The sequence below is a fragment of the Caretta caretta genome, chromosome 4 (genome assembly GCF_965140235.1).
Source record: "Caretta caretta isolate rCarCar2 chromosome 4, rCarCar1.hap1, whole genome shotgun sequence".
Taxonomy (NCBI): Eukaryota; Metazoa; Chordata; order Testudines; family Cheloniidae; genus Caretta; species Caretta caretta.
This window is the reverse complement of record NC_134209.1, coordinates 90132100-90156581: the sequence shown is the minus strand read 5'-3', so window position 1 is coordinate 90156581 and position 24482 is coordinate 90132100. Positions and strand designations below refer to the sequence as shown.

The 24482-nt window shown below is 38.5% G+C and overlaps 2 protein-coding genes across 6 annotated transcripts in view; one reads left to right on the top strand and one right to left on the bottom strand.

The window, feature by feature from the left end:
- TRAPPC11 (trafficking protein particle complex subunit 11) overlaps positions 1-12409 on the bottom strand; it is a 41026-nt gene extending 28617 nt beyond the window's left edge. For 2 of the 4 annotated variants that reach the window (XM_048847896.2, XM_048847899.2), the window contains exons 1-10: positions 12266-12405; positions 10628-10851; positions 9544-9713; positions 9050-9120; positions 7818-7932; positions 5930-6029; positions 4839-4912; positions 3285-3381; positions 2122-2255; positions 1078-1225 (exon numbers count right to left, since the gene is read on the bottom strand). In XM_048847896.2, coding sequence (XP_048703853.2) covers positions 1078-1225; positions 2122-2255; positions 3285-3381; positions 4839-4912; positions 5930-6029; positions 7818-7932; positions 9050-9120; positions 9544-9713; positions 10628-10831 — 1113 coding nt within the window. In that variant the 5' untranslated portion in view covers positions 10832-10851; positions 12266-12405. Of the gene's footprint in view, positions 1-1077; positions 1226-2121; positions 2256-3284; positions 3382-4838; positions 4913-5929; positions 6030-7817; positions 7933-9049; positions 9121-9543; positions 9714-10627; positions 10852-12262 lie in introns of all 4 variants that reach the window. The other 2 variants (XM_048847897.2, XM_048847898.2) reach the window with 2 other exon arrangements.
- Positions 12410-12594: 185 nt separating this feature from the next.
- On the top strand, positions 12595-23047 carry RWDD4 (RWD domain containing 4). Of its 2 annotated transcripts, XM_048847900.2 has the most exons (7): positions 12596-12768; positions 13980-14060; positions 16102-16211; positions 16358-16502; positions 19441-19558; positions 20002-20209; positions 21465-23047. In XM_048847900.2, the coding sequence occupies exons 1-6, from the start codon at positions 12745-12747 to the stop codon at positions 20058-20060; spliced, it is 537 nt and encodes a 178-aa protein (XP_048703857.1). In that variant the 5' UTR covers positions 12596-12744; the 3' UTR covers positions 20061-20209; positions 21465-23047. The 2 variants fall into 2 exon arrangements, with proteins under 2 accessions (XP_048703858.1, XP_048703857.1); XM_048847901.2 differs by lacking the exon at positions 13980-14060 and having other exon boundaries at positions 12595-12768.
- Positions 23048-24482: the final 1435 nt, after the last annotated feature.

Sequence of the window (24482 nt, the reverse complement as noted above, 5' to 3'; positions counted from 1 at the left end):
AAAGAGATGATTAAGGGAGAGAGATGACACCATAAAATCATGAATGGTATGGAGAAAGTGAATAAGGAAGTGTTATTTACCCCTTCCCATAATACAGGAAGGAGGGGTCACTCAATGACATTAATAGGCGGCAGGTTTAAAACAAATATAAAGAAGTACTTCTTCACACAATACACAGTCAACCTGTGGAACTCATTGCCAGGGGTTGTTGTGAAGGTGAAAAGTATAAATGGGTTCAAAAAAGAATTAGATAAGAGAATAGGTCCATCAATGGCTATTAGCCAATATGGTCAGGGATGCAACCACGTGCTCTGGGTGTACCTAAGCCTCTGACTGCCAGATGCTGGGACTGGATGATGGGATGGCATTGCCCTGTTGTGTTCATTCCCCCTGAAGCATCTGGCACTAGTCACGGTCAGAAGACAGGATACTGGGCTAGATGCACCATTGGCTGTAGTGGGTCAGACCATTCTTACGTTCTCAAGTCAGTCTAACACCGCAGCCTATTTGCTTTCATTTGTTTTTAGCATAACTTGTAAGTGGTGTAAACTAATTACTTTTCCTTTTAAAATCTGCACAGTCATAGGCAGTTTTGTATATCCTTTTTAACTGGTGCTTAACAAGATTACCCAGCAGTGACAGGTAAGTAGTATCAGTAGGAATTTAGCATCATATTTTAAATGATTGACACAGGTCAGTGTGAAAGTATACTTAGGTATAATTACACATAAGTGTTCATAGCGAAGTACAAATTGGGCTCCTCTTTCAGACTTTTTCTGCCAGATAAGTGCTGAAAAATTTAAAAACATTTAGAAAATATTTTACTTAAAATCTGCTACATAACTAAAATTTTTTTTTTTTTTTTTTTTTTAACAGTTGAGGTCATTTGGGATAAAGTGATGATTATTTATTCACTCATGGTCAATCCTTCCAAATACCGTACTGGGTATTTCTGTTCCTAGATTTGCTAATAAAGGCATATTGTTGGATTTGGCTTCATCTATACTACAGTGAAACTTTAATAAATAAAGCTTTAGAACAAAAAGTTAGCTGATTGGCAAACAGTTTGCAACTTACGTCATGGTTACAGAGTATGTTTGCTAGTTGCTTCCGCTCCTGTGCGTAGTATGCCGCTTGCTGGTAATAGAAACCTGGATTCTGAGTCTGAATTGCTGTCAAGCCTAGTTTAATAGCCTCATCAAACAAGTCTCCAAAGGCCTGAAATCTTTAAAAACAACAACATTTTTTACCTTAATATTTACTATAAAATGTAAGATTAAGCTTTAACTGTATGATATATGTGGCTATGGTTAAGTACAATACACAACAGATTTGAACTAAAGTGTCACTGTAAATTAAATTAAAGCTCCAGTTCATCCAAGGCTTTCATAGGTTTTTGAATCTCAGTGACCCATTCCTACAACTGCATTCATGTGGGTGCAGAACTGCTAGGGTCAGGGCACAGCTATTTTGAAATATTTGTTATATGTTTTGTAAAATGTGTTGGGTTTTAATTTCCACATGCATTCAGTGCTCATGAGCAATGCTGCCCTGGATACTGAAGTCCTCCCTTTACATGCAGAACAAATAAAGACTGGGCAATGACAATGAATGCCTCCTAACTCCTCCTCACTAAGTTGGGGCAATCCCAACATGCAGAACCCTCCCCCACACCACTCCCTTCCCCCCCCAGAGGAGAGCAATATTTATAGCTATGGCCTGCTGTCTACTATATGTTTAAAACCCAGTATAATGTTATGATAATATGATGTCTTTGTGAGCTTGGCATACATTATGAAGTTTCAGATTAAATTCCCGCTGAAATCAGTTAAGACAAAGCTTCTAATAACAACTGTAGGATCAAACTCTAAATCTCACAGTAGGTACCACATGTTGATTCCCACCAGTTATGAATTACTATCCGTTATTAATGCAGAGCACACTGACACAGGACAATTAAACTAATAAATGCATAACTATGATATTATATCTTTTAATATCTATTACATCTCTTTCATGAAGGAAAATTCAGAATTTCATGCTTCTCTAGACATAAAAAATTAACTTTGTGAAATACTTATACATGAGCTACAATGGAAGTATTACTTAGTAAAAACATACTGTTTAGACATCCAGGCAGCATGCTCAAAAGCCAACTCTGCACTGCCTATTTTTTTCTTGCACAAGTCAATGTGCTTCCTGAACTGAGCAATTGCATCCAATGGGGTGTTATGCTGAAAACAGAGGCGACAAATCTACAAGAATCAAAATAAAAGAAAGACTTGAAAATCTTTATCAACAGTCTATTCAAAGTTCAAATTTCTAAAAGTAAATCTAACATTAGAAACGTAGTAGGTAAATGATAAGATCCCAAACAATTTAGAAGTAAAAACAATATAAAAATGAAGGTTAGATATAACACCTTATAGCATTTTATATGAAGCAAGCAGGGTTCTGTGACACATATTATCCCCATGGCCCTCCATATAAATTATGGCAAGAACTGAATGATGAGTTCTCTCCAGAAAAAAAAAAAAAAAAAAAAAAAGATCAAAGGCACAGACCAAACCTCACCTCAGAAGAGAGTGACCACCACACACACTCCCAAATCCAGCATAGAATTGCTGAGCTACTTGGGAGAGGAGGGATGGACAGCGCCAGAAACGCTTTGGAGATCTTCCCCACAGAGGCTATGAAGTCTGCAGTAATCCAAACCTGCTGGATGTCCTTTTCAAGGGCCTGGTTGAGGACCAGCTCCAGTAACATTTTTTTTTTTTTAAATTGGTAGGTAGGAAGACACTTTGCTGACCCAAGGACCTCTAAAATCTGTTCTTCCAAAGGAAGAGCCATTCTTTCCTCAGGATTACTTTTCCTTCTCCACCTTTAAAAACGGGGGGATCAATAATCTATAGGCTACATGAACTTGTTTCTGTAAAGTGCTGTTTATTCCCACTGACTTCAATTGGGAATTGAGGGGGTGCTAAGCTCTTCATGGGATTGAGCCCCAGTAAGGTCTAGCCCCTTAAAAAAATAAAATCACAGTTTTAAACACCTGAACTCAACTTCTACTGAGAAGGTATTTTCTCCTTGGAATTTGAAGTAACCTCCACAAGCTGGAATTTAGGGGGCCTGCAGTCGGGTAGTAATTTAGAACTAGATAATGCTCTAAAAGCAGTAATATAGGAGATGTATTTTTAAAATTAAATCTTTACAGATTGAGTCCTTCAGCTACCTTCATATTTTAAAATTTACAGGTTTGCTAAAGGTTACAACACATTTGTTACCTTGTAGTTTATAAATCCTGCCATGGTCTTGATTTCCAACATGTTCGTTTCATGCGCCCTCAATTCATGTACAAGATTATATGCAGTTCTGTAATTTCTAAATATGAATGTTTAGAAGTTAGGTGCGTTGGCAGTACCAAAGCAATTATTCATGAATGACTATTGAAAAAGAAAATCTGCATTCAATGAAAATATTTTTTTTTGGTGAAAAGCTCATTGATAACAGTAACACATACAACTGACTCTGCATTCACAACATCCTCAAGCACACTTTCTATTTATTGGTCATGACAAAAAACTTTCCTGCCTTTTTCCAATCAGCAGTTTAAGGGTGATTTAAAAAGAAAAAAACCCCTCAAACTCTGTGCTTTTTTGCTTCATTGATCTCTACAAACAGGCAGACTGAACACAAACTGCAATAGTCAAAAGAACACTGGGGTTACATTTTCCCAAAAGAATGTTAAAAACATTTCTGAAATACTAGTACATCTTCAGATTTCATAAATAGTAGCACATATTCAAGGATGTAGCACAGAAGTCAGAAGCTCACTTTTTTTTGTTAAGCAACAAAAAAGTAAATGAGGATATTGTGAAGTTTGGATTGAGTTACAGCTTTTGGTTTCAGAGATACATATAAAAATGTAATTCAAATGTTATTCAAAAGTGAAATTCAGAAATCTTGGCAGAAAGTATCCATGAAATGCTTTTCCTTGGCAAGATACGCTAAGTAATACCACCTCAGGGTCAGCTCTAAGCATGCAACTGACTATGAAGTCTATCCAACAAAAGCAATTAAGCACACGCTCAACTTTAAACATGAGTAAGAAACCGGTCAACTGGTGGACTCTTTTTTTTATTAAGAAGATACTGACAAATAATAATAGTAAAGATTAGGAGCTTACCTTTCCTATATTCCATTCATCTTAATAGAAATGTGACCTTTAGAGCCCAATTGAGACCATTTAAATGCTGACATTAAGAATAGGCAAATACATGCCTCTCCAAATTTTCATTAAAGAAAGTAAATAAACATGGAATGAGATGCAAAAGTCATTTTAAAGCAACATTAAGATTGCACAGCTGCACATCATTAAGGAAATGCAACAGTTAAGGCTCCAAGAGCAATTGTGGGGGGGAAGAAAGGGGCGTGTGAGTGCGTATGCGTCTAGAGTATTTTCTATGCCCTTTGTCTTAAAGATAGAGTTTAATTCATTGCTATTTAGGTCTTAATGTACAACACATCCGTTAGAGTTGAAGTTGGAACCTTAACCTTTGTACTTCTAAAAGTTATTTTATATCAATGTAAATTCAGAAACATATTTGAAGTATGAAGAAGTTGAACACAAACTCAAGAAGATTCTTTGTATCAACATTTACTCTGAACAAAACAGACTAACAAAAACACAAGTTGTTACACTGTAGAATAAGCTCAAAAATATTGACTGCTTGATTTGTTACAAATGCCCAAATATAAATTTAAGTTTTACATTTCACTAACCTTGAAGCTATCATAATAGTAAGAGAAGTCACTGTGAAAAAAGAAAGTTTACTTACTTTAGAGCATTCTGTGTATCCTGTTTCAGCTCACTGAAGAATGCTATTTTGAACTGATGTCTCACAAATAAAAGCTGAGAAACACAATCAATATTTTAATGGTCCCAATAATCTAAACGGAGTACATTTACAAAATTGGAATAAAATTAATACTCAGAGAAATCACAGGTAACTTAGTTGGAAGTATGCAGAATTATAAGAAAGTGTATTGATATCACAGAAAACAATTATGAGTAGTTGTTCAATAGCATGACACAGAGCTCTTTTGCTGAATCTAATTTATTGCTCCCACCCCAAAAGAAAGAGGGACAGCCTTGTACCATCCATCAATGATCTTGAATAGACACCTTAAGGACACATCTTGTGGCTCTACAGGCAATCTTGTCCTGTTGGAGGATAGTTGGGTGGTTGCCACACAAGTTTGTGTGCCAAAACCAGTATTTGGTGAAGTGAAAAGAAACAAATGAGAACCAAGTTAAGCCCGGAAGTCTGTAGTAAGTGCCCTCTACAGCCTGAGTTAGAGCACTGCACAGAAAAACACTAAAGCTTCCTTATAATTTCTCCCCACTTGCAAAGTTTTAAAAATCTGCTTAACACTTCCCGTTTCAGAGAGGATATCCCAAAATACATCAATCCATGACATCGCAAATAGCAGAGATTGCAGCAAGACACCTGGAATTTGGTGTGTTATTTTCTGGAACACCTTAAGTCAGCCTGAAGTATCAAAAGGATTTCAGCACAGAAATTCTATTTTCAAAAAGTGAGTTGAAAACTTGTTTCTATTCTGAAAAACACTACTACCACAAGTCTGAGAAGTGGGAGTTCTCAGTATGTAACTCTGGATTTAATTCCACTGTCATTTTTTATTTAAAGTTTCACCTTTTAAAGGTGATTTCATTTTATTTGATGTAAGGTAAGAAAAGGACCATATCTAGGATAAAAGTGAAAAAGAAAAAAAAGTGTGAAAATAATTGTGTTTTGTTTTAACATTCTGATATTTAAAAATATATATATATATATCCTGTGTATCATATATAGGATACGTCAACTATATTTTTAGAATTATCTTATTTAAAAAGGAGTAGCATTACCTGATGTGTTGTTTTATTCAAGAATTCTTTATGAGATTTTACCCTTCTTATTTCTGTATAGTAGTAGGTCTGTGCATGCTCATAAAAAGCATTCTCTAATCTGTAAGAGAGAATTGCTCATCACTTTGTAAGCAAATAAAGAAGTTCTTTTAGTATATAGAGAATCTAAAGTACTTTAAATTAGTCTATTTAACACTATTCCGTCTACAATCACTGTAAGCCAACAAAAAAAAAAAAAAAAAAGACAACCCCAAAACATACAAACTTAAGTTTTTGGTACCAACAGGAAATCACTAAATTAGACGTTCTTGTGATATTTGTTTTAACCTACCTTATCTGCCTAGAATATTTTTGAGACAAGGCGGGTGAGGTCATATCTTTTTTGGATCAACTTCTGTTGATGAGAGATACACTTTTGAGCTACAAAGAGCGCTTCAGGTTGGAAAAGCTACTCAGGCTTGGTTTACACCAGGGGTTGGCAACCTTTCAGAAGGTGTGCGCCAAGTCTTCATTTATTTACTCTAATTTAAGGTTTGGCTTGCCCGTAATACATTTTAACGTTTTTAGAAGGTTTCTTTCTATAAATCTAGAATATATAACTAACCTACTGTTGTATGTTGTAAAGTAAATAAGATTTTTAAAATGTTTAAGAAGCTTCCTTTAAAATTGAATTAAAATGCAGAGCCCCCCCAGACCGGGGGCCAGTACCCAGGTAGTGTTAGTGCCACTGAAAATCAGCTCTTGTGCCGCCTTTGGCACACGTGCCATAGGTTGCCTACCCCTGGTTTACACCAACAAGTTAGATCGACATAAGGCAGTTTGTGTCAGCCTAATTATGTCAGTGTCTACACTAGAATGCTGCTGCTGACAAAGTAAGTGGCCTGTTACACCGACATAACTCCACCTCCACAAGAGATTTATATTGGTGTAGTTAGGGCGACAATGTCTGTTTAGACACAGTTACTGACATCAACAGTTGGTTATCATTCTTGTCAGTTTCATGCTGCCTCTGGCTCAGAGCAGCAGCATGGGGCTCATAGCTGAAGCCATGAAACAGACAAGAACATCAATTTCACTGCTGGTACTCTGTCTGGTATGAAACTGAGCCCAGGCTGGCCTCACAACTCAGGCTGTCATCCCGGGTGGGTGGGGGGCTCCCACCGTGAGCCCCGCACAGCTCTCAGTGCCCCACTTCAGACAGTGCAAGTGCTCCTGGGGAGGACACACCACAGGCAGAAGGAGTGTAGCCTGGCCACCAAGAACCAATTGACTTACTTCAGTGGCTGTAGGTCGACCTACATTAGTTAGCCAACATTTTTCACTTACCAGCACCCCCGATTCCCCCAACATGCCGGATAAAACAGCTTGTATTGTACTTGGTGTATACAGAAAAAGTAAGACCCCTAATGAAGGCAGACAAGGAAAAAGCAAACACATGCCAAGGTCTAGACAAGATCTCTATCTTAACATTATGGTAAAATAGGTCAGAAAAAACCTAGCAGTAGCTTCAATCTCCCTTAACCAATAGGCCTAGACATACTGTACAAGTGTCTAAAAAGACCCAGAGTGAACCAAAGGCAGTCTTTGGGTTTCCTGCCAATATCTCCCAGAAGTCCATATAGTAGCAAGTTTTATGGCCTACTCAGAGGGAAGGTGCCAATCATAACATGACCTTATGGAAAAAGGACAAAGGTTAAAAAAAACCCATTGGATTCATCAGGACTCAGCATGATGTGGAGTGTTTCAACGACGGACTAAAATATGAGTAATGTAAGTTTGCAATTGCTCTACAGCTGATGTACGGGAGAATTGATATCTGCATATCATATGTTCCTTAATAGACTGGAAAAAATGCATTGTAGGAAAAGTCTTTTACCAATTCACTTACCTTATAATATAACCAACCAGATGATCAGTGTGTGGTAGCACAAACAAGGATTTTCCAGAGAGGTCACAAGCATTACATAAAGCTGCTGCTCTTTCTGAAGCAATAACATCTTCCCCTAATTAAATCAAAAGAGCATGCAAACAAGCAGAGCAGTGTCAAATACACTCTTTTCAAAGCTGGACTATCACAAGCTATGGAAAAGGTGATACACCGAAAAATATAGGACTTTCTCTCAGGTCATCTGAAACACCAAGGCTCTGATTAGCAGAATACCGTTGTGGCTGAATAATCCCCAGAAGACCTGAGGAACAGGCTGGGTACTCACAAAACACTTTACAGATGAATTTATGGTACTAGTCATGTGATTTAAAAAAATCCAAAAAACAGCCACTGACAGAAAAAAACCTCACTTCTGTAGCTCTGCACCAGTGACTTTTAAAGGTGTAAAAAGTAAAAACAAACAAGCTCCATATTCCATGATTTCATGTAATTACAGCTTGGGATAGATTGATTTAGGATGCAACCCCTTCAAATTTCTTTCCTCAATGACTGACATTCAGTCAGACAGTGACGAATTTATCCCTTGCCAAAGTTTGGCAAGAGAGTAAAAATGTACAGTGTACACTTCATAACAAACACCTCTCACCCCCATTCAAAATGTGGCTCCCATAACAGTTTGAGTGAGCAGAAATAAGTATGGAGAATGGTGAAATGCAAGGGCTTAATGAAGAACCTGAAGCATCGTACCTGCTCCAATCTGACATTTTAATAAGGGAAATATTCATCATGACAACTGAATATTCTTACACTTAAAAGCTGCACTGAAGCTGCAGCATTTTAATCAGCTGCAATTAGAGTTTATTTTTAACTGATCCCAGGTAAGCATTAAGTGACAACTGCTTTGTAGGATAGGATACAGTCATATTTGCACTAGGCTTGATACACAGTATCAGAAGCTGGACATTAAAAAAAAAAAAAAGAGTCATAGTTCTGAGGAACTTAAATTGGTTAAAAAAGGTAATGAAAAAGCACCTGGACTTTTAGGGCCAATTTTTCAGAGCAAAGCATCCATTGTGTACGTGCAAATAACGGGGAGTGAATTTTTGTGCACACAAATCATTGTGCATGAGAACTGCATGCAAAGTGCACAAATGATGACCAGGATAAAAAGTCCCTTTGAAAATGTGGTCCTCATATTTGCATACACTGCAGTTTGATTAGCCTTTTAGTACCTGGAGGTAAGGGTGTTTTCTTTTGAATCAAAACCACAGCAACTTTTGTGTTTCTTCCCTGCAAACTTTGCCTGAAATAGAAGAGTTGCAATGATAAGCTCATATTTCATGTTTATACAATGACTTTCAGTCTACTTTTAAAGTCATTAAAAATTGTGTATAAAAGGCACATCACCACCCACGAGATACATACTCTCTCTCCTTTTCTCGGATAGATCGTAACAACTGCATTTAATCTCACCGATTTTAGAAAACAGGAAGTAAGGGCGGATCCAAAGCAACTTTGCCAATTTACATTCTAAAATAAGACATCTTTAGATCCTCTTAAAAATAAATTTCAAAAATAAAATCAATCAAGAGCCCTATCAGCCCAGCACAAAATTCTGTTTTTAAAACAAAAAAGATGAAATTGCTTTACGGTACGTACAAGTATTTTGAAACCTACACTTAATACAAATACAAGTTAATACTTATAACCTAACAAACAACTGTACCTGACAATTTCAACTCTAGTAGCACATTCTGACTGTTTTTCTTTCCACTGTGGCTCATCCCAGTCCAGTTCATAGAACACCACAACAAGAGCTGGCACCAGATTCAGATGTTTGTTCATCCAGCCAGTCTTTAATATCCCTTTTGGAATGTACCACTCATAGGATGTTCTCTGAAAATATTAATTTAAACTTATTAAAATGAGCTACCAACCATGTTTATTTTTGCTGTCTCACGTGCATGGGGAATTCCATGTGTCCATGATCAGTCCTGAGGACTTGATCTTTCCTCTGTCAATCTTGCTCTCAAGTGTCTGCTTCCTAATGGAGAAGGTGTGGTGGGATTTTTTTTTTAAACCATCATGCCCCATCATTGGCTCAAGAACCAGATGTATGCCACTGAAACATTATCAAAAATAGATTTCCATAGGTGAGAGGGGAGGGGGTGTCGGAAGGAGGAGAGATTCTGACAGTAAAGAAAAGTCAACTTCAGGAAAAATAAAATACTTTGAACTTCCATAGTACCTGTCATCCAATGATCACAACATGCTTTATAAAGTTAAGTAAGTATTACCCGCATTTTACAGAGCGGGAAACTGACAAAAGATGCAAGTTACTTGTCCTAAATCACAGACAATTAAAACGCAAAATTAGGGAACAGAATCCAGGTTTCTGTATTTCCAACTCTCCACTGTAATAAGTAACCACTGGACTATGCTGCTTATCAAGTGTCACACTAGTTTACATCGGCTCAGTTTCACTACAGAGATTCAAGTAGACTGCATATACTGTATTTTGCTCTGTCTCACCCAAACAGCTGTTTTAAAAAATTTCCGGAACATCTAAAAAATAGATATTTGAAATGAAAATGAAACTGTTCAAATTTTTGATTTAAGACTGATAGTGCTCCCTTATCATGCAATGTTTCCAGATTTCAATTAACTTTCTAATAGTTAATTTATTCTGACTGAATATTTACACAGAATAATCACAAACAGCAAACACTTTACAGTAAGTCATTTTATAGTTTGCATAATATGTTTAATGTATTTTAAGTCTTCATAAGAAAACCCCACAGACTATATACCTTTGTTCTGCATTTTGGATATTCATGGTCACCAGGAAGAACTTTGAAAGAAATTGGTACTCGGTCAGCTCTCCTGTTTGCACAAAAGGCATCCCAAACTGCACGATGAACAGCATTATATACTACATCCAAGCCAGTGAGGGTTACAAAGGCCATAGGTCGACAACATAGTTCCACAGGGAAGTCCCACTGTGTTGGGCTCATCTTGAAGTTTTACAGAATGCCTGAAAAACAAGAATACTCCCTATTTCAAATCCCCTTTCAAACATGCAATTTCTGATTAGACACAAAAGATATCTTTTTGAGAAAAATGCACTAAACTAGTCTTTTCACTTAAGATTCAAGTTAAATCCAGCCTGCTCACTCACCTTAAAACTTATTTGGGCAAAGGAATACAGGCAATTTTAAGATACAGGGATTTAAAAAAAAACAAAAAAACACACTCCAATAAGAATCAGCCAATAGTGTTTTTTGGAGGGTGGGGAAGAACCAGAAAGGGGAAAAAAACCCACCCAGTGCAACTCAAGCAAGATCAAACTTTTCTGTTTTTATTCATACTGCTCAGACACTGGCACTATTAGCGAAGTTGTGAGCCAAAGGGCCACTAACTATAGGCATACAGATAAGCTCATCAAGTACCCTCCTACCCCAGATGTGGATGGGGCTGCAACTGGAAGTTGAGGAGGTAAGTTGGGCCTGGTTTGAGAACTCTGATGGTCCCAGTCCTGCAGTTGTATCTGCATAAACAAACCCATTAGCTTGCAGAGCCCAGGTTCTACTCAGGCAGAGTCAATTACAGGCTAGGGCTTATATCTGTTATTACTAGAAAAAGCAGCCTGCTTAAATAAGGTTTGCATCAGCCACGTACTGTATACAGCAAGAAGCATGTTCTTCCTCACTGTGGCATTGTCATTTTTAGCACCCTCATGTTTGATGCAAAAACAACAAGGAGTCCTTGTGGCACCTTAGAGACTAACAAATTTTTTTGGGCATAAGCTTTCGTGGCTAAAACTCACTTCACCAGATGAATGGAGTGGAAAATATAATAGGATTACATACACACACACAAAGATGGTCCCTGCTCTGAAAAGCATGATGTCTATAGACATGGTGCATTGGGAGAAATAGGAATAGAACAACAGTACAGATTGTTGTTTAATTTATATAAATTATATTAAGGAATCATGTTTTCACTGAAGGAAAAGTGTGTTTTTTGGGCAGTGGAGCTTGACCCAAGGCATAGCCCAACCTGCCAGTAACGGACATACGCGGGGGCGGGGAGGGACAAAGCGTTTCCTGAAACCTAGCATTATGTGCCAAAAGCTCAGAGAGCGAGTGATGAGCAGGATAACCAGGAGCAGCTCCCGGCGGGAGAGGCACCACGTCCTATCTCCCCCCCCCCCCCCCCCACGCCTAAAGACCAGGCTCAGCCCCTACCGCTAGTCCCCCGCCCCCACCCAGCCCCTACCCAGTTCCCATGGGCAGCCCCTCCACCGCCTCTGACCCACCGCCAGCGCCAGACCCACGACGACCCGCCTCAACCCTCTCCCCCTGCCCGCCCCGGACCCTGCCCCGCCGGCCGGGCAGCCACACAGTAAACAGCCGCCGGCGCGGCCAGCAGCGGCTCCGTCCTACCACCTCCAGGCAGCGAGCTCTCCGCGGGCCCCTACCCAACGGCGCCGCCCGCAGCAGAGGCCGGCAATCCACTACTGAGCGGCAACAGAGATTGAGATTCGCCTCCGGAAGCAAGAGCATGAGGATAGGAGTGACAGTCCATTCCACCAATCAGCGTTGCCTGCTCAACGACAACGTCAAATCTTGGGTCTCGAGAACCGTCGTAGGAGCCAATGAGAGAAAGAGAAAAGAGGCTCGGCCACAAGATTTAGCCAATTGATGAGCGGGAGTGATGACGCTATGGAAGAGAGCCCAATCATAGCGCAAGATAGGTAGTCAACACAGCAGCCCCGGCGTGGCTAGGGGAGGCAGTGAGGGTCTTGGTGACGGTCCAGTGCGCGTGCGCGCTGTGGTCGCGTGTGGTTTCTGGGTCGGGTAGCGGTTGCTGCACTCTGTGAGAATCCCTGGGCTGAGGCCGAGGCGGGGGCTGCCGGCCCGGGGCCATGGCGGCGAACGAGGACCAGGAGGTGAGACACCGACCCGGCTTCTCCGCGCTCTGGCTGGGGGTTGGGGGGGTGTCTCTGGGGCTGTTGCCCGCCCTGCCTGGCCCGGGAACGCGGGGGCTGTTGCGGGACGGAGGCTGCCCCCTCGCTCCGCGATCCAGGGCTCCGAGGTCTCCGGCCCGCCCTGCTCCGCCCATCGCGGCGCTGACCGCTCCTCCGGGCTAGTTTTTAAAACCTAACTTGGAAAGATGGTGCAAAAATAAATCAGTAACGTTAGCAGAAACCACACCTGTCTCCTCCCAGAGTTTTAGCTAACACGCTCCAAGAAGAGTCAGCCGACGGCGTCCTCTACTAGTAACCTAAAGCGTTCTGGCGTGCACTTTTTCCTTACTCTTTTTTATACGAAGAGTCTGTCAGGGAGACTTCAGGTCAGCTTCAGAGCATTTGCACTTTTAACTGAATGCTACATCAATCCAGTTGTTTCTTGGGTGGCATAGTCCTAGATAGTTATCTTTGTACTTGGTAAATTCTTAAAAATATTTTAATACATTGATCATATGCAATGTACATATCATATGTGATCGTGTTAATTCAGCCAACAGCATGTTATATTTTGTTAATGGCAAATACCCCGTAGAAAGTCATTCTGTGATAAGAAAAGGGAGTACTGTAGCTCACGAAAGCTTATGCTCAAATAAATTGGTTAGTCTCTAAGGTGCCACTAGTACTCCTTTTCTTTTTGCAAATACAGACTAACACTGAAACCTGTCATTCTGTGATAGTTACTTGGGGGTTAATAGATATTCTGGGCCCTTCTCACTTATAAAATCCCTTTCTTGTAGTTTTGTAGAAAGTAATATGGGGAGGATGGAAACATTCTTGAAACAGATGTTTGGTATTTTCTTGGGGAAGTTAATAAAGTTTTGTTTTTTTAAAAAGCAGGCTTCTAGAGTTCAGTAAAATGTGCCAAGATGGGGAATGGGTTTGTAGAAAGTAAATTGAATTCAGACTAGCATGCCAGGTTTGCTGAACTCACATTCCACTAACCTAAAATAGGATTATTGAACTATCAGACAAGATATCTAGACCAATTATTGCCTAAATTTTAATTTGTTTATTTTTTTAATGAAAAACAAAATGTGGATTTCTGTATATTTTGCTGACACTCATCTGTTTATACAAAGTTCAGTATCGGATTGAAATTGCTAACCTTTTTCTCCATCTGTTCTTTTCAGATGGAGCTAGAAGCATTACGTTCTATTTATGAAGGAGATGAGTGTTTCAAAGAACTTAGTCCTGTTTCCTTTCAGTATAGGGTAAGACCACATGAAGCTTTAATTAGGTGTAATACATCATTCATTTAAAGTTATTCTGCACATTGTCCATTACAAAGCATTTCTTGAGACAGATGGTATTTCTTGAAACTACTTAGCAATAAAGGCACTAAGTACCTTTTTACATAATTTCAAAATAACTTGCCCTGAGAAACTTAAATGTAATGATAGTTACCTTTTTGAACAGAAGCAAACATCACAATAGTAATCATCAGTAGTAATAGAGGAATAAGTAAAGTATAATTTGTCATGAAAAAACCTGAACAACTGTAATTGAACTTGTAGGGAACTAATACAGATGGAGTAAGTAAATAACTTGTGCTCCAGTCCTGCAAACACAGATTTCTTTCATTTTACTCACATGAATAGTCCTACTGACTTTTCTCACAAGAGTATAGTTAAGTAAGTATTTACAGGTTTGGGTCTTTCACTAATTATTATGACACAAGGTATATTGAAAATAGATCATGACATTTAAAAAAAAATCTTGTGTAACTTTCAAAACTGCAAGTGTCAAGTGAATGCAATAATGTTGCTGAATCTTTACTGAAAGGCAAAGAAAACCAATCCATTATAATAGAAAGAATAATCTGACAGCATCAGATCTGGCTATACTTTTCATTAGGTAGAAAGTCAGTGGAATAGAGTTGAAAGGATTAGTCTGCTGTTCTCTTGAACATAGTTAGTGTACTGCCCAGCACATTGATTAGTTAAATTATAAAATAAGACCAAAAGAAGACATGACAAAGATTTCTCAAATAGTGGCAACATGCAACACATCACTCCCGAAAAGCTTACTATGAAGAAATTTGAAACTGAGTCAATGTAAATATAAACTATATTTAATATTGAGTATATTAGGTTCCTACTGCTCACAATCCTCTTTACATAATCTTTTCTGTCCCTTCTCTTGCTCCTTCCATGTAGATCCAACAAAGCCAGAGTTCGCCTTTCAGCATGCCTGAGTTAGCCTTGCAGCATGCCCTGAAAAGAATAGGCCTTGTCCACAAGGAAAAAAAAAAATTCACACTTTTACTTGGTGCTTTTAAAATCACTATAGTTAGGCCAGCGAAAACCCCGGTGGGAGCATGTATAGGAATACACCACAGAAACTGAAATAAGTGGCCACAGAAGGATTTATGCAGGTTTAATTAAATCTGTTTTAAATGACACCTTTAGTTAAAGTAATGCACGCTTTAAATGTGGACAAGGCTTTCCCTTAGGAGTTGCCTGAGTATGATGGGCTTAGATGAACAATTTTTATTAGCTGTCTTGTTAGTTTGTCTTTATTGCCTCCCATCCCTAGAGACAATTATTGCAATTTAATAAGTCTTAAAAATCTTACCCATTACTTATGACATTAAAGGTCACTAAAACATATGTTTTTTCCCCATCATTATGCTGCTTGGTTTTTATTTAGATTAGACAGTGAAGAGAAAGCAGGTTTCATTTTCTGGTTCTCATGTAGAATGCTAAAATATTTGGATTGCAAACACTGACAGAAAATGTTTAAATTTGCACAAGACTTTTTATAGAAATTTTAAACATCTATTGAGTTCTGTCAAAAGTTTGAGGAATACAGGTTATACTATTGTATATCTAAATTTAAAATGACTATCAGTAATGTTTTTTCAAGCATAGTTTGATGGTTGGTTACTGTGAATAGCCATAGCCTTAAAAATAACCTGGGTAAACAAAGTCAAATGAAAGATTCACATACTAAACGACACTAAGGTTTGATGCAGTGTTTTTGTATCTTTGTTGGTCCCAGGATATTAGAGAGACAAGGTAGGTGAGGTAATATCTTTTATTGCACCAACTTCTGTTGATGAGAGAGACAAGCTTTTGACCTACACAGAAGCTCTTTTTCAGTTCTGAGAGGAAGAGCTGTGTCAGTTGGAAAGCTTGTCTCTCTCATCAACAGAAGTTGGTGCAATAAAAAGACATTACCTCACCCACCTTGTCTCTAAGGTTTGATAACAGACTGAGGCTTCCCATTTTAAAGTGTTTTACCTCCTTTCAGATAGGTGAAAATGGCGATCCCAAAGCCTTCCTAATAGAAATTTCATGGCCAGAAACATACCCACAGACAGCTCCAAACATATCCATGAATGCTTTCTTCAACAACACCATGTAAGTATTTTAGTTACTTCCTCTTTTTTTAGTTTTTAGTTTTTTTAGTAAGTATTTTAGTTACTTCCTCGTTTTACATGTGGTCTTTCTCTTACAAAATTCTTGAATTCTTTGGGCCTGTAATTTGATTTTATGGTCTCTTTTAGATCTTTAGCTATAAAACAAAGTATATTGGATAAATTAATGGAAGAAGTTGAAGTTAATCTTGGAACTGCCATGACATACACACTTTTTGAATATGCCAAAGATAATAAAGAATTGTTCATGGAAAATCAACCTGTTCATATTGTGGTAAGTCTATAACTTGTGTTTTGATCTATTTTAGTTTTATAAATAGTTTCTATAAATATGAACTTTTTTTTAATACAACAAAGAGAATAGAATGTTTAATTACTATATATTTAAACACCTCACATCGCTACTGGAAAACTTCCGGAGCATGTCTGTGAGGTGCAAGCCAGTATGCTATGTCACCAAGATAGTGGCTAGAAAAAAGTAGATGAAAGGAAGTGTAGCACAGCTCTGTGGCTGTAACCTGGAAGTTTATTTGGTGTTCAGCCACCTTACCAAAAAGTTTCTGGAAGAGAAATGAGAGAGAAGCAGTGATTAGAAACAACTTCCGAATCTAACACAGCCAGTTTGTATCCAATGGTGACTACAGAACTAGTTCAAGACACAGTTAATGAGAGCCAATGTGGATTTTGACTTGCAGCATGAAGAAAGTCTCTAGAATGGATAAGCTATGCTTGTGCTCTGAACAATTAAATATTTGAGTGAGGGAAGGAATAGCAGACACAACCAATCAATGAAATTATTTAGTGATGGAAATAAAAATATTAAATTTTGTTAAATGACACTTCTTGATTCTACTTTAAATGGCTCAGTAGTTTAGAACATGAAGCACATGCCAAGCACATTAACTCTGCTCAAAGTGATTCCATCAAGCTGGCTTGAGTGGGGACCTTCACTTTTAACCCGATCTGTTAAAGCAGCATTTCACCTGGAGTGAGAAACTTGATGAAAGTGTTTCTAGAAAGCACTTATGCACCATTTTTTATCTGCTTCATCTATAATTTTTGTTCAGAACTACATTAGAATTATCCTGTCGTAGATGTTCTGACTCCTGAGAGCTTCCACTTGAGCCAGAAAAATTTGAAGCTTTATCCTTCATATTATTCAGCCTCCTATTCAAATTTTCCATGCTCGCTGTTATTCTGTTTTGTATTAGAGAAGCCTCTAGTTTTGGGCCCCCATTGATGTAGTTTTTCTCTGTAGAGGGCCTGGGAAAGCAAGAAGCTAAATGTAGGTAGGAAAGGTTTGAGACTGGGACAAGTGGCTAATGGTATTCTTTATAAGATATTGAACCTTAGCTGCTAGATGACTAGATTTAAATCCACATACTTTAGTAGTGGCCAGAATATAGTGAATTGGTGGTCTCGTGATGGTTCCTTTTGGACAAGTGTCAATATTGGAAATACAACTACCACCTTCTGGAAGTAATTCAGATCTTTTATCCACCTTACTGAAGAGGCCAAGGATCAAATGGGCATGAGAACTAAATGGTGCTTTTGTCCTGTACTGTACCTGAGGGTTTTTTTGTGTGTGTTAATAACAGTTTTCACACTCCATGACTGTCAATCTATTCTCTTTTTGATGAGCAGTAAATGTACTCTTTTTTGAAAACAAACAAAGGGTCTTTGTTTTTAGGCATCCCAAGAGCCTTGAATTTAACAGAGTTCAAACTCTAAGGTCTACACTACAGACTAAGGGCTGGTCTATACTACGGGGATGGGGATCGATCTAAGTTAAGCAACTTCAGCTATGTGAATAATGTAGTGGAAGGAGACATACTTAGATCTACTTACCACGGTGTCTTCACTGTGGTGTGTCTCCTGTCGATTCCCCTTGCCCTTCTCGTTGAGGCGTAGTACTGGAGTCGATGCTAGAGCGAGCGGCAATTGATTTATCACGTCTATACTAGACATGATAAATCAACCCCCTGCTGGATCAGTTGCTGTCCATCGATCTGGCCAGTAGAGTAGACAAGCCCTTATGCTGTGTTTACACTGCTCAACTTACAACGGTGCGGCTCTGCCACTGTAACACTGTAAGGTGCGTTGTGTAGTCACCGACAAAATAAAACCACCTCCAACAAGGGGTGGTAGCTTCATTGCCTAGAGTGCGGCTCCCACCAATAAAGTGCTGTCCACACCAGAGCTTTCAGTCATTAAAACTTTTGCCATTCAGTGGGGTGCCAGTGTAGACGGAGCCTTACATTGGTATAACTAAGTCACTCAAGGGTATGAAAAATCCACACTTCAAGTGACACAGTTATACCGACTTAACTTCCGGGATAGACAGTGCTGTGTCAGAGAAAGAGCTTCTCCCATCAACATTGCTATCACCTCTCGGGAAGGTGGATTACTACGCAAATGGAAGAGCTCTCTCCCATCAGGATAGAGCATCTTCATTAAAGTGTTGCATCAGTGTAGCTGTGCCGATGCAGTGTTAAGTGTAGACCTGCCCTCGGTTTGAAAATAAACTGACCAAGTTAGTTGAAAAAGTTAGCTTTTGCAGAGTTAGTTCATGTTTGACTTTGAAACTGGAATTTTAGCTCTACTTAAAGTGACAGTGTTTTTGCTCAAACACATTACTGAAACCTTCCTTGGAAATGATTGTACAATCATACTGTCTTTCAATGCTAGAATCACACAGGTTCCTTCTGTAGACTCTCTCTCTGCCTTTCCATATTGGCTCTACTATACACGTAGCATTATAAATAGCCCTTGTGGCATTGTATATTTGTGCTGTGAATAAAGAATTGTATGAGCGTGCAGGGAGTCCGATCCACACTTCTAACTCATTTCACTGATCTTTTAAACTGGTGAGTGGTACTGGCAACACCAACAGGGAACCACTTCTATCCCCACTAAGCAGTAGTCAGGACATATGCAGTTGCAGGGGTTATGGAAGTAATCAGTCTAGCTACCACAGTAAGCACATAAGAAATATTAGTACTACTTTTAAATTATTGCTGAGAACTATGATCATGGTTGTTGTGTGATAAAGCACAGGTATCTTTCAGTACTAATGTAATTTAAAACATTTGGGAGGTCTCAATAAGAAATCAAACATTTGGAATTTACCCATCAGGGTGATACCTAGATATCAACTGCCAGCTCAATCACTGTTGGAGAGGCATTTAAATTATACTTTTTATATTTCTCAGACATCTGTAGGCAATAACATCTCAATTGGAACTCATGAAGTAGCTCCATCAAGTAAGAAAAGTCACAAAAAGGAGCAGTTGTCCAAAACCCAGAAACGAAAGCTAGCAGACAAAACAGGTTTGTGCAATATAGTCTTGAAAATGGTACAGTGTGTTCGGGATAGTTTTGTACCTTCAAAGACAGGTTCAGATACAACTTGGGGCACGAGTGAGAATGAATTGGGTCTCACCCCAGTTTTCACTTGCTCAACTCATAAAGCTACCAAACAATTTTTCACCAGTGACAGCAGCCTGAAGCAGAAACTGTCTGGCATAGCAGTGATATGGCAATTAGCTCTGCTTATTCACCTCAATTCCTGACTGGGGAAGTTTGCACAGAGTTGCACGCTACACCTGCGTCAAGTTAGGACTGCGAGTTCCTTGCTTTCCATGCATTCTCTTGTTGGATATTGTGTTGGCCAGACCAGTAATATGAGAGTTCAGCTTTTAAAGATATGACATCTTGCTAGAGTCTAGCTGTTGTAGTCTGAGAGCTGAAAATAAACACTGCTTCTTCTATAGATCACAAAGGGGAGCTTCCTCGAGGATGGAACTGGGTGGATGTAATTAAGGTAACATGACTGTTACAACTGTGAAATTATTGCATCAGAACATTGGTTTTTCTGCAGATGTAATGATAAATTATATTTAATCTGTCTTTTTGCTTTTCTTCCTAACAACATTTGGATTTGACTGTGGTCTCTGATGATTTTCTGTATACATCCAGCATGTAAGTATTTTCAAGTTTTAGAAATAGTTTTTAAAAAAAAAAATCTGCAAGAATTAGTGATTATGGTTACCCATTTCTCTATAGAGCCTAAGGATAATCCCTTATAAGACTTTAAAAATACATATTTCTTCTGAAACTTAAGATGTATCCCATGTGAAAGCATTAACTGTCTTACATTCCTCCTTTAAACTCAGGGTTTATCTTTTGACCATTTCAAATGAAGTTTTTGAGGTGAGAACTTTCAGTATGTAATTTAGCTGTGAATTCCAGAATGCGCTGAATGTGCTGACTTCACATGGGCAACTAATAGGGATGCAGCCAGGATTTTCAGGGACCTGGATAAATAGAAGCAAGGAGCCACTTCAGCAATTGCGTTTCTCCTAAGCAGTAGCCCCACATTGTCTCCTGCATGCCTGCACCTTCTGCCTTCCTCTCCCCACAAAGAACTTTTTCCCGGCCTAATCAATATCAATTATTGATTTGTACTACTGGAGCACCTAGGATCAGGATCCCACTGTGCTAGGGGATGTACTAACAGAACAAAAAAAAGATAGATTATAAACTCTTTGGGGCAGGGACTAACTGGAAGACAAGAGACAGATGGATATAGGCAGAATGGGGAGTACAAGGAAACAGACAGTATTGGTCTGTTAGTTCCTCCATTGGCCATTTCCACCATTCTTCTGCTGGAATATAAATTAACATTGCTATTTTTAACAAGTTCTACTTTATAACAAAACATATTTGATTGAACACTGGTATGACCTATTGTCAGCATACCTCAGAGCATAGTGTTGAAACTACAGCAAATGGGCCCTATCAAGGTTTTTAAACTCTAAATAATCCACTCATGACAATTTGTTGCAGAAATGTGTGGAACTGAATCTGTTTGACTTTCGAAAATGTGTTTGTGGACTGGTATCAGCCTTTTCTTATTAAATGGAAACGTTCATAACTTCAGCTAATGTCTTTAATGAAGCTTAAACTCGTTCTAAGATTAACTGTAGAATATACTGTTTTGGATGTAAAATAGTTCATAAAAATGGGAAAGCAGAGTCTTAAATTCAGATGACAATGAGTCAAATGTATAAAAGCTATAAACGATTAGTTTTGAGAGTCATTTGAACTTTTTGATGCATTAGGTTGATGAGTTTGTGCTAGCTGAATAGGCCTGTATGTAGTGTAAAAAAGAAATATAGTTCCTAATTCCTAATAAATGCAATGTGTCTGAACATTTTTTCTTTGTCTTTTATAGTTAAGCAAAACGGGTTCTAAAGATGATGAATAATGGACTTTGATACAAGGAAACTTCACCTTTTAATACAGTGCAATTTGGGTCAACATCTTTCTCTTAATAGCTTTTTCCTCTTGTCAGAGTGGAACATTTTATGAAAGGACAATTTCCTAACTATTAAATGTGAGCACAGATGTTTATCCAGAGATTATTCTGGTATTACATTTTTCTTCACAAACAAAAACTTGCCTTAAAGGGAAGATAAGTGCGCCTTTTCTATATTGAACTTTTTGAAAGCCTATTTGGTTTCTAACTGTCGAATGCTGAAAAGAATAGTGAAATATGCAGTGTTAATTTATATTGTTTTACTCTGCAGTAAGAATATAGTAAAATTCTGTTAGTGAATCCTCTGATATTGTGACCATTTCCTGAAGTTCTCATTCCAATGGAATAAAAATATTAAAAGTGGTTAATCACTTGACAGCATAGTTCATTTAAAATAAACTCCCTTTAAATAAAGCCTTCTTGATGTGTTCCTCTACAAATGCAGAAAGGGAACATAACACAATTATATCAAAGGATTTGTCTAGACCTAGGCCATGTCTACATTGCACACCTCACAACGGTAGGGCTGTGCTGCTGCAGCCGCGCTGTTGTAAGGTAAGCAGTGTAGCTGCTCTTTGTCGCCAGGAGAGAGCTATGTCTACACTACTGACCTTATAGCTGCACAGCTGTACCACTGCTGCTGCACTGCTGTAAGAGCATAGCCACTCTGAGGATGGGAGAGAGCTCTCCCGCTGCCATAATTAACTCACCCCCAACGAGCGGCGGTAGCTATGTTGGCAGGAGAGCGTCCCACAGACATAGCTTTGTCCACACCGGTGCTTTTGTTGGTAAAACTTATGTTGGTCAGGGGTTTGGGTTTTATTCCACGTCCCTGACCAACAAAAGTTTTACCAGCAGAAGTGCTAGTGGAGACAAAGCCTGAAGCTTTTGGTTCTGCTTTAAATCGAGTTAAACAGCCTGCACGTGGTGGTGATGCAGCTGAGTTTCTATAGGCTTGCTAGTAACACTATTGCCTGAAATCAGAGTAAGTTTCTGGCTCTGTGATTTTGACTAACTAGCTCCAAGTTAAGGGTAGAGAAGGTAGCAACACGTGACGCTTGTAAATGCTAGTGCAAAAAGGACCACACACCTAATCTAGACAAATTCAAATTGAAAGAACAAGTGGTTACAATACCAGTATGTGTTCTCAGTTCAGCCCAGTGTGCGTCTGTTGTAGTCCTCCTCATGTATATCTTTACAGGAGATCAGGGTGGAGCTGTCCTACTGATAGTGACTTTCTGAATGTTATGACTTGTTGGCTTTTTTTCATTGGATAATCAGTAGTTTACCATGTGGATTTTATTGTATGAATTACGGGACATTGGGGGAAAAAAACAAGCCACTCTCCCATGTTGGAAAACCATTTTTTGTACAGGTTTGTTGTCTTGTATCAAAGAAAAAAATCCTCTTTACTGTACTATAAATGGTAACTGAATACTAAATGCCTTAATGTCATTTAATATTTGAGATTTTGATCTTAATAAATGCTATTTATCTGCCATGGTGTGAGGCTTTTCTTGCATAATGCCTGTTATGCATATAGTTGTATATTTAGGTTTGCATCAAATTCCTCTCATTATGAAGAAAGATTCTTAAAGTTGTCAAGAGAATTCCTTTTTCTTCAGTAGGTGCACTGTATACTTTTCAGGATAATTGTTGCAGCTCCCTTCTTTAGGACTCGGTCTGTCACGCTTTTGGGTGTGCAGCAATTAGATACACATTTGCTGAGGTGCATGTCATGCTCAAAGTATGCATGCAGCAACCAAAGTTCATTTAAAAAGTGTACCCTGTTGCATGTAATAATCACAGCATTTAGTGTTAAGGATGCAGACTGGGTGCTGCTAGAAGACTTGGACTGAGTCATGCGTCTGAGCAGCCAAGTACTAGAGAGGTCCCCTGTAAAGACAGTAGCATAAATTAACTTTACATTTTCAGCCAATGGGCTTGTTTGATTATTGGAAGGTATAGGTTATTGATATGCCACTAGAGGGCTTATAAACTGCAAACATGATTGCAGTTGCAAATTCCAACAAACTACTTACACTCACGCATGCTCTCCAGGAGGGTGGAATAAATTCACTTAAAATTACAGCTGTATTTTCTTCTGAAAAAGCAGTGGTATGAAACACCATTAAGTCTGCAGAAGAAAAGTCTGCTGGAAGTCATTGCTCTCTGCTTACAAGTTCTTCTGAAGAGAGGGAGGTCCAGGAGACCTATAAAAGAGTGGGATCTGACAAGTCCCTGTTCAAATAATGATTTAAGGTGTTGTACTTTGTATTGGAATGATATATAGGTCAGTGCAAACCAAAAGTGAACAGGATTTGAATGTGCAGGGTCTTTTAATAAAGGAACCACCAACCATTAGTTCTGATGGAATTTTAATCATCAGAAAATGTGGTTTTTCAGTTTTGAACCACAGTTATCAAAAATTTAAATAGACTAGATAAGATTACATCATCTGAAGAAAGCTAAGTGTTTGCAGCCATAAGTATTTAGTTTGTAAAATATATTGGTTGGCTTCTTAAACTAATAATACTTTTGTATAAGAAATCAAGCTAAGAACACCAGGAAGGCAATAACACCTTAGGAGAAGGTCCCTTAGGTGGGCTGGTATATTTCAGAGGAGGAAAAAAAACACAACAGAGAGCAACAATACCTGAAGTCCGAAGGTGCAAACAATTCGATGTTTATTGGGGTGAACTTCCAGCAAGCTTAAATCCAAGTTCCTTTTTCCTTATTTTCAAATCCCAACTTACTTCCTGTTTGCCCCTAATTTATATAGTAATATTCTTAGCTATACCTTAACCAATCATTCTACTGAAATTTAACTAACCAATCCTAACACATTGTAACATGATTAGCTAATCAATTATATCCCACCACCTTAATTAGTTTACACCCAGAAAAATTAATTATACAGCAGCCAGAAACAAT